The 10,081-nt window shown below is 44.9% G+C and overlaps 2 protein-coding genes across 2 annotated transcripts in view; one reads left to right on the forward strand and one right to left on the reverse strand.

Annotated features, from left to right (window-relative positions):
• Positions 1-1,472: 1,472 nt before the first annotated feature.
• Positions 1,473-7,160, reverse strand: pnhd (pinhead). The gene is made up of 7 exons (XM_019856629.1): positions 6,651-7,160; positions 6,274-6,369; positions 5,570-5,712; positions 5,180-5,459; positions 3,465-3,646; positions 2,449-2,507; positions 1,473-1,711 (listed from the first exon to the last, which is right to left on the reverse strand). The coding sequence occupies exons 1-7, from the start codon at positions 6,718-6,720 to the stop codon at positions 1,561-1,563; spliced, it is 981 nt and encodes a 326-aa protein (XP_019712188.1). The 5' UTR covers positions 6,721-7,160; the 3' UTR covers positions 1,473-1,560.
• Positions 7,161-8,548: 1,388 nt separating this feature from the next.
• LOC109507306 (serine/threonine-protein kinase NIM1-like) overlaps positions 8,549-10,081 on the forward strand; it is a 3,817-nt gene continuing 2,284 nt past the window's right edge. The window contains exons 1-3 of the mRNA XM_019856636.1: positions 8,549-8,852; positions 8,919-9,194; positions 9,261-9,372. Of these exons, the coding sequence (XP_019712195.1) occupies positions 8,798-8,852; positions 8,919-9,194; positions 9,261-9,372 (443 nt within the window). The 5' untranslated portion in view covers positions 8,549-8,797. The remainder of the gene's footprint in view (positions 8,853-8,918; positions 9,195-9,260; positions 9,373-10,081) is intronic.

The raw sequence follows: 10,081 nt of genomic DNA on the forward strand, positions 1-10,081 counted from the left end.
CCACTTATTGATGAAATAACAGTGCACAGATCTAAAATGAGGCTAAGGTTTTAATCCCAATTACTATATTTAATAGTTTAGTTAAACCCGGTATTGTTAAGCACAGTCTCAACATTAAAATAGTGCTGGAGTGTATAGGATCATCAACAAATATTCTTAATGATTAAATTAAAACGTTTCATGTCAAAGTTTTGAAAAAAAATGCTACTGAAATGAATGGTGGAAGACAAACATTTCTAGAAGGTCAATTGCAAATATCTTGTACTTAGACTTTAAATACAACTGAACTGTCGACGTCCGAAATGCAAATTCTCTTATTTGACAGAGGTGTCAAATCCAGATCCAGCAAGCAAACCCTGCCAGTTTGTCTTGAGCCACAAATGCTTCGACCTGCTGGTTGAGTTGAAGCACCTGTGGCCAAAGACACATTTGGGCAGGTTTTACTTTCTGGACCTGGATTTGACACCTGTGTAAGATCAGAGGTTGTGCATTTTGGCCGCCGTAATGTACTTTTTTTTTTTTGCGTGCACCCGTGCACCGCTTTTGGAAAATTCTAGACAGATTGCTTACGCTAAATGGTGATGCTGATTTGCCCCTGCCATTTAATGTGGGCACATCTTACCATCAACGTTTGATCATTTTGGATTTGCATTGAAAAGGGGGTGTGCTTTCATCTTTGGTTAGTATTAATTCTACTGTGTATTTTCAAAAATGTGGTTATTGTCAAAACAAAGCAAAAGGAAGGATAACCTTACTTCATGATTATGATGTCAAATTTTAATGACGAACTTGCATTCCTGAACAGAAACTCAGTTTTAAATTGCTCATTGCTGCTTACAATCGTAAAATAGTGGCAAGCTCACTCATACCGAAAGAATCTTCATTAAAGCGCTTCATGAGGCCTGACGCTCTCTTTATGGCAGGTAGTTCTATGCATGTTGGGAGCGCTGTGAGGATCAACGATTTGTAAAATGTATGCGCGTATGTCGATATGCATGACAGATAACAGATAAAACACAAACACTGGCACATTTATTACAGCATTAGATTTATTTGTAAGAATTATCCATTTTTACATATATTACATATTTATACAACAATATTTTAAGGGCCGGCATGGTGGACGACTGGTTAGCTCATCACACTTCAGAGGTTGTGGGTTCGCATCTGGGCTGCGACCTTCCTGTGTGCAGTTTGCATGTCCTTCCATGCGCTCGCATGGCTTTTCCTCCGGGTACTCCGGTTTCCTCCCGCAGGGCACGTTCGGTGAACTAAAGACTCTAAATTACCTACAAGTGTGAGTGTGAACGGTTGTTTCTGTATATGTTGCCCTGGCGACCACCCTAAAGTCAGTTGAGACCCGGATGAGGGTACGCGGCACAGAGAAACAGAGAAATGGATGGATGGGACGGTTCGAAGGATGGACGGAGGTGGCTTGGCGAGCATGTCATGCGCACTTCTATTGGATGGATGGGACGGTTCGAAAGATGGACGAGGTGGCTTGGCGAGCATGTCATGCGCACTTCTATCCAGTAGGGGGCTCCGTGTCTTTGTGAGTGTTCAGTTGGGGCAGTGGCAGGACGTGATGGACAGGATGGCGCTAATCTTGCCGTGCTGGCTAAGGAATGCGTGGCGCTCGTATCCCTGAGGCACACACAAGTTGGATTGTTTGTCGGCCCACAAGTGGCAGATTTCGGGGTCCGACGGACTCCTGGAGAAAGAGGAAACGATGCCATTCACATTTCATTGGCTGACTGTGTGCTTACCTGAGTAGACTCGCGTGAAACTCTCTGCCACTCTCCGCCATGCTCAAGTAGTTTCAATACAGTAGTTAGTGTAAAACTATTTTTGGAAAATACTGAAAACAGACACTTGTATAGAATTAAAATATTACGTAAAGAATTCACTTGATGGACTTTTCTTCTTTGGGTAGTATTTTATCCCCAAAAACGAATTAAAATTAAAAAAAATGATTATAGCTTTTAGCACATATATAAAGTAGTTTAATAAAATACTACTTCCGGTTTTCAAAACTGCCAGTATTTTCGTGAGCACCCTCTCAAAGGTTAGATTAACTAAATGGGATTTATATAGTTACAGTATTTACGCAGTATTGTTAAATACAGTATATTTAATTTTCAAACAGTTTCATACAAACTCATGGTTGTGGGTTATTGTTGCTCATACAAACCGCATATTCAAGCAGACAAAAGATCATACCTGTGCTATGTTTAAAAAGAAAAAAAAAAACAACAAACTTTTTTTCACTCATTCAGTCCAGTCCCAAAAAAGAGCGAGGGGTGTTTAAAAGAACATTTGGTGTTTGTGGAGGAAAGTTAAAAGAGTCGGCTGGAGAGGGTGTCAGAGCTCACAAGCAATTGTGAAGTGATGGCCATTGGCGTGGAGGACGTGGGCGTGTGCGTCGGTGGCAGCTGTGTTCGTACGTACCTGAGAAGGCATCGGTTTCCTGCGGTGCAGCGTCCCATACATCTGCCAACGTCCACTTCCTGCGGGGCATTAGCAACACACAGAGACGGGCCGTCAGCTCACAAATATTGACATTGTCGTTTAGCGTGGCCCGCCGCTTTGATTTGACACCTGCAGGGGCCCGTTTGTGTTTGTCCTCCACGCTCGCACCTTCACTGCTGAGCCCAGACCACCCCACAACAGACCCCCAACAATCCCCCAACTCCCACACACAAAGCTTCTTATCCATGAGGACAACGCTTACAATGATGAATAGTCGGTTTCCATATGCAGTGGCATTGCCTAGAACAGGGATGTATATTCCTTTCTTTTTATTTGTTTTAAAATGACGACTCTTATCAGTAAAGTCTAGATTTTTTTTTTGTGGGGGGGAGACGTTTTTCACGGGTCACATTTTGAATTTCAAAGTATTTTAAAGGGTGTCGAATCCCTTCATTTCCATGAACAATTCCACTTGTTTATTAAGGACTTTACTTTTTTCCATATACTTGTCAGATTTAAATTCAGTTGATGCACATAACTTGCTTTTGCCGGCCTCATAAAATGATGTGGCGAGTCAGATCTGAACTTTAGAATTGCTTTGGCCACGACTGTCCGATCACTTTAGTCCATCCCTAATTATGCCCCCCCCCCACCTGCCCCTTCGCCCCCAACAGCAAAGTCGCATGAAATCAGTATTTGTCCTGTTATTTTCCTGTCCACGTAGACATGGTCCAGTCCCCCAGTTTGTGGTTGTGGTGCGAATAAGTGAGAGGAAGTCAGGAAGCCGACGAAGGTGCTGTCTGCCACACGCAGGCCAACATGAATAAAAGTACTTCATTAGTGTCTAGCTCACACAAGAGCAGCGTTTCCTCTCAACTTGTGAAAGCAGAATTACAAACGAGGCCGCTTTGCATGTGCTAACACTATGAAAATGGAAGGAAAGGTTTTCCCCGGCAAGGCCGAGCATCTCTGCGTGATTCTCATTCTAAGCGTACCCTGAGTCTCTCCTCCTTGACGCCGTCGTCGTGCTGCACGATTTCGTAGTAGTACTCCACGTAAGGGACCCGGTAGCAGCTCTCCTTCAGCTCGCAGACCACCACCGTCTGGATCATGTCCACTTTGTTGGGGGTCTCCACCAGGGCCGAGTTGAATTTGGTGGGCACACAGGAAAATCCCTCTGTGTAGAAAGTCGCATGGCGTCGCATTTGAACAGGTCTGATTAATAATAGCCCCGCACCCCCCCCCCAAAAAAAAATTAGCATTAGCCCTGCAAAACTTTGGTTGACGTGCACAAAAGAAACTGGACCATGCTTTCATTTGTTAATCTATTCAAATGAAAATAAATCGTCAACCTGAACCTGAAGGGTGGTCGGTAACAATGAAAACATTTGGAGGGAGAATTATTTGATTTAGTTCAATATCAATATTCAAATGAAGCAACAGCTCTTTTGATAATCAATTAATCGTTCAGAAACCTTGTTTTAATTCAACGTTTTTTGCAATTCAGCCTCTCAGTCATAAATAGACAATTTCTCTTGATGCTTCATCACAATGAAACATTGACAGATATTTACTTTGACTTTGGAAAACAACGATCAAAACGTTTTCCGATTTTTGGACACCTGACCGAACCAGTAACTGAATCATAATCCAGTTAGTTTGAACTCATCGATAAACGGGTGGAATTTTTAAGCACCTGATTCATGGATTAATTTTTTTTAAAAAATGGGAAAAAATCGTTACATGTCAGCCTAGTCATATCAGATTCATAGTAAATGAAAATGTACGACATGGCACCAAGTCCTGAATTGCTTGTCACCGTTGGTTTGTCGACACTTCAAAAAATGTTTGCAAATGTCAATGGCAAACGTCTGAAGAGCTGCGAACGGGACCGTTTAGAAAACTGCTGTCAATCCTCACCAAAATCGGACTAATTCCCACATCAATCCTTGAAAATATCAAAACCATCGCCTCACTATTTTGCTTTATGGACATATAGGTTTTGCTTATCAAGCTCTCGTGAGCGTCCACGGCGAGGAAAAGGTTCGATTTATCTATAATTTAGGTTGGCATGTCTTGTACACGTCGGAGCGTCCCCTTATGCAAATCGAGAGGCCCCTCCCATGGCGGGTGGGGCCTTATGCGCCGTGCATGATGTGCGTGTTAGTGGGGGCGCGTCTGCCTGCCATGAAGAGGCCTTTTCCACGCGACTGCTTCCATGACTGGGCTTCCTCAGCCGAGTGCCAATTTTACCCCAACTTTTCGACAGATTTTTGGCTTCACTCAAACCGCGCGGGGCTATTAGCGCTACTGCTGTTGAATTCAACGTTGTTTATCAATGAGGCTCATTTCGATAGAGGTGGGCAATTGACCTCATTGAAATATGCGCCAATGCCAGCCAACACACGAGAGGCATTCCGCTTGGCAGCGCGCTTCGTGAAGCATTTCACCCACGCGGGCTTTGTGAATGAAGCATTCTCTGTTTGCTCCATTCTTAGCGGCCAGAGCCACTCAAAGGACAGGCAAGCCTTCAGAGAATTTGGCCTCCAATTTTTAGCAAGCGCACTATTTTTTTTTGTTGATAGAAAACTTCCTCCAAAATATTGAAAGCAAATTACAATTGAAAAAAAAAAAATCCATCATGAATTACGAAAAAAACAAACAAAGGGAACTAAATGAAAACTTGAAAGGCTTCAATGAAACGAAGTACCTGGCGCGCCCTTGGACTGCGAGCACCCGCCCACGTCCACGACGCTCTCGTAGGGCGTCTCCGAGTAGAAGGTCCTCAGCGAGGGCACGCGCATGCACTGAGCCGGCTGGATCTCACAGTGGCACTCCTGTATCACCTCCACTTCGCGGGGGCCCTCGAACAGGAGCACCCGGTCCACGCGCAGGCCCGTCGGCTGGCACGCGTGGTTCGCGCCGCACGAGGACAGTGTCGTTTTGCGGGGCTTTACGCCTTCCGCCGCGACTGGCCCGCGCATCCTCAGCTGCTTGGGATTTGAGGTCAGAGTATGACATTGGCCCAAACAAGACCACGTGGAGGTCACAAGGCTAGACCTAGCGCCCACATGTGGTAGTTTGGAGTTACTGCACCTACTTTTTTGCTCCTGAGGAACTCCAGCATGGATGCGTGTTGCGCAAGGTCCTGCGCTCCGGCCGCGTGAGGTGGCCTGGCCGCTGCCCCTCCGCAGTTCGGCCTGCACATGCCCACATCCACACTAATGGGACTGCCTGAGATGTCTGCAATCAAAAAATAAACCCCAAAAAATTTTGATTTTACATCAACAGTTTAGAAATGGTACTCTGGCACTCCATTTTTCTGGTGGTCTCTCTAACTGGGTGAACGAAAAAGAAAAACAAAAAGAATTAATTCTAAATATTTGTGCTCATAAAAATGATCAACATAAAGTGTCCCCTTTTGTGATTAGAATAAAGTTATAAAGATCATCATTTCTGTTTTCAAAAAGAAATCATGAACTTCATTTGAAAATTTTCAAGTGATTGACAGGTGATGCAAGATGGCGAATGACAGGTTGGGTTGAACCATTTTGATATGGGGGGGAGACTCTTGGTTTTTAGGGGAATGAAATCAAATAACCTACCGAAAATAACATTCATTTTGTCATTTCCTGAAAAGTTCACATCATTTAACAATTCTTCGTAAAACATTCTTGCATGGATGTTACTTTTTAAATATATTTCAACATCTCACGTATGCCCTGGATTGACTTGACGTACCCCCCATTTGAGAGCCACCGGTTTCGAATAAGGACGCGTGGCCAACGAGGCCGCAGGCTTTACCTTGACCGATGTAGACCAAGTGACTCTGTCGCCTGCAACACACCCTTTGCGTGAACAGATTCCGGTGGTCCATGTGTTTGTTGAGCGCCGTCGCCACTGCAAACAACAACACAACTTATAACAATACCGTTTAACCATGTATGTACTGTCGGCTCCTGCTCACAAGCGAAAAGGTGCAGGTTCATGAATTGATACATAGGTCTGCCTCACTCCTATTTGTATCCAAAGAGATTATTTTCAGTCCAATCAAATAGTGATCAACTGCCAAATTCTGGCGCACGGTGCAAATCCTACTCGCAAATAATGCAGATGCGTATGGCCGAACAAGTAAAGGAGGGACTCAGGAGTACTCCGCAAAGCAAACCAGTAGTACTTACGTGTCATGTGGAGTGCGCACAGCAGAAAGAGGCCTTGTCGGGATACGTGCATGGCTCTCACTTCCCTCATCCTGCTCCTTAGCTCGCCAGACCCAGAGTGTCCCTCTCGCCCCACCAACGCCTCTTGTTATTTATACGAGCTTCGGCCTTAAATGTCACTGCTGCGGAGTCAAAAGAAGCAAGTGAGAGCTAATCCAATTTCCATGCTTTTGTAGAGGACGCTAGTTGTCCCGCAAGCCACTTCAAAGGTGAACCTCCCGAAAACAAGGCCAGCGTTCGCTTTTCTGGCCCCGCGTGTTGTGTCGAGCACGGCCCCCCGGCTCAGCCTAATGAAGTGGCTCAAGTCGCCCCGCGGCCATTAAACGTGTCAATCCGAGGCATTAATCATCTTTTATCTCAGCGGGGGAGGTATTTAGCACCTCTGACTTAAAACAAAAAGCAGGCCGGGATCAGCGCGGGGGCGCCCCGGCCTCACCTTCCCGGACCGCCTCCAGCACCTTTGTGTTTATTCAGCGCGGTAACAAATGGTCCAAAGAGCTGAGCCCTTTTTTTTTTTTTTCAGCAGAGCAGCACACTGGAAGATGATGTATTTTATGTCACAGCATTCCTTTATTTTCTACATTGGAAATGACGCATTTACTTTTGGGCTCAAAGTCAAGGGTATGACATAACAAAGGCACAATAAATATAAAACACGGGTTACAAATCGCATCTAGTGTTAGAAGGACGCCGTCCCGCCTCAGGTGACTCGCCAATGGAATCAAATTGGAGCCGTATAACAGGAGCAGCTTTGCAGCAAAATTGCTCAGATTCTCCTTCCTGGCTTTGTTGCGAGGCAAATTTTGTGGGGCACTGTCATGTATGCTAGCATGCTATCTTTTGAATCATGAAAATTTAATACATAAACAAAAAGACGTGATTCTCAATGTAAAGGTGACAGTTGTAACTATACTGTACCCAATCTTCCTGGATTCCTTGGAAGTAGTGCTTGCGAGGGCTCCTTCTGGGGACTCCGTTGTCGAGGCCTGCGCGTTAGTGTCATTGTGAATTATGATGTTCAAATCTGCACAAACTTGCAGCGTCATCATCATCACGTGCTGACATGCTCACCAGGCTGGAGATGATCGGATTATCCGCCGGGCAACGTGTACCAAGCTTAGAGGTGATCAGGTCTTTGCAGTCCAGTGACACGTAGACTGTCTGGAGTCAGGTTGTGTGTCTGTCTGGTGTTATGTTGTCTTGTGTCTGGGTCACTGTGTCACCATTGTCACTGGCTTACGATTTGGACTGGGAAGGACACTTTCTTGAAATTCTATTCATGCGACCTAAGGGAAGAAGTCAATGGCGTCGATGAGCAAATAAATGACTTCCCTTTGTGCAAATTTAGGAGAACATTTTTGAATGTTATAGTGACTTAAAATTATAGAAATAAATACAATTATAACCTGAACAGTACAAAAGCAGAAATACGCACGCTATGGTCTGTTCATGGGATTGGCGGGTTAACCCGCAAGATCTCCCCTTGTGGATGATGTCGTCGGCCTTGCATGTGACAATTGGAGGCCGCCTTGCGCCAATGACCGTGCGTCTGTGACGGGGCTCCTGTTAAATTATTTTGAAGATGAAGATGATTGTAATTCTTTAAAGCTAGGGCACTTAACCCTTTCATGCTCCCTGTAACCTGATAAAATGATCAACTGTCCACTGTAGTAAAAGGATTAAATATAAGTGCTGTCGAAAGATAAATATATGTTAAAATGCCACCAGGATCGTATTAACTTAAGTTGGCATTTTCCACAGTGAAAATTGACCAATTAAACGTAATTAGGAGCAACTCTTACTGTCAGTCTGCCATGACCCCTTCGCTCGCAGCGCATCTTAACGACAAAATGGATAATCCCACTGTTGTGTTTTACAGGCTCTCGCATTCATGTTTGAAAGCTTCTGCAAAGCCCGTCTGTGGTCTGTCTGCGTGGGAGGAGCCCGGATTACAGCCCTTGGGACATTACGGGCCACTATATGATCCCGCCACAGCAGCGACGGCAGCAGCGAGATATGGGAAACGTCACCTGAGAGTGCTGTCTCACGCATGTGGACGTTTTTAGATCAACTCCTCTGCGACCTGACTCCTATATGGGCTAGTCGTCATGTATTTGAACAACAAGAGCCACACAGAGCGCAACAAGAAGAACACACAAAAATGTAAGTGCGTGGAAAGTGACGAATTTGTGTTTTGTGGGTTCAACTGTATATCCTCCTTCTTTTTAGGGGGTCGCCGCAGACAACACCCAGAGAAAGTGTTCAAACGGGCATCCCGGAACACGGCAGAGACGAACCAAAAGCCGGACAGGAAGGAGATCAAAGTCGAGCAGGAGGTGGCGCGGCACACGGCGTTCTCCAAGGCGTCCTACGACCTGAGCCACTCACAAAGGGTGATGGATGAGCTCACATTTGGACGGCGGGTGGGCTTCTACGAGCTCAGAGGGGAGATTGGATCGGGGAACTTCTCTCGTGTCCGACTGGGTATACACGACTTGACCAAAGGTGAGGCAGGCTTCGCTAAATTCAGGCATTGGAGGAGGTGGGTGAATTCATTTTGTTCTGTCGCAGAGAGAGTGGCGGTGAAAGTCTTGGATAAGGCACGCCTGGACAAGCACTCGCAGGCGCTGTTGGCCTCGGAGATCTTATGCATGGAGAAGCTGGCCCACCCAAACCCTGAGATGTCTGCAATCAAAAAACAAACAAAAAAAAATATCTGATTTTACATCAACAGTTTAGAAATGGTACTCTGGCACTCCATTTTTCTGGTGGTCTCTCTAACTGGGTGAACGAAAAAGAAAAACAAAAAGAATTAATTCTAAATATTTGTGCTCATAAAAATGATCAACATAAAGTGTCCCCTTTTGTGATTAGAATAAAGTTATAAAGATCATCATTTCTGTTTTCAAAAAGAAATCATGAACTTCATTTGAAAATTTTCAAGTGATTGACAGGTGATGCAAGATGGCGAATGACAGGTTGGGTTGAACCATTTTGATATGGGGGGGAGACTCTTGGTTTTTAGGGGAATGAAAGCAAATAACCTACCGAAAATAACATTCATTTTGTCATTTCCTGAAAAGTTCACATCATTTAACAATTCTTCGTAAAACATTCTTGCATGGATGTTACTTTTTAAATATATTTCAACATCTCACGTATGCCCTGGATTGACTTGACGTACCCCCCATTTGAGAGCCACCGGTTTCGAATAAGGACGCGTGGCCAACGAGGCCGCAGGCTTTACCTTGACCGATGTAGACCAAGTGACTCTGTCGCCTGCAACACACCCTTTGCGTGAACAGATTCCGGTGGTCCATGTGTTTGTTGAGCGCCGTCGCCACTGCAAACAACAACACAACTTATAACAATACCGTTTAACCATGTATGTA

Source organism: Hippocampus comes, unplaced genomic scaffold, assembly GCF_001891065.2.
Source record: "Hippocampus comes isolate QL1 unplaced genomic scaffold, H_comes_QL1_v1.1 scaffold105, whole genome shotgun sequence".
NCBI lineage: Eukaryota > Metazoa > Chordata > Actinopteri > Syngnathiformes > Syngnathidae > Hippocampus > Hippocampus comes.

Bases quoted from the DNA above. Each gene is read 5' to 3' on its own strand.
- pnhd (XM_019856629.1), bottom strand. From the start codon at position 6,720: ATGAGGGAAGTGAGAGCCATGCACGTATCCCGACAAGGCCTCTTTCTG. The intron at 5,460-5,569 runs GTAGGTGCAGTA...AATCCCAAGCAG, and splicing joins AGTTCCTCAGGAGCAAAAAA to CTGAGGATGCGCGGGCCAGT. The intron at 2,508-3,464 runs GTACGCTTAGAA...AATGCCCCGCAG, and splicing joins TCAAGGAGGAGAGACTCAGG to GAAGTGGACGTTGGCAGATG.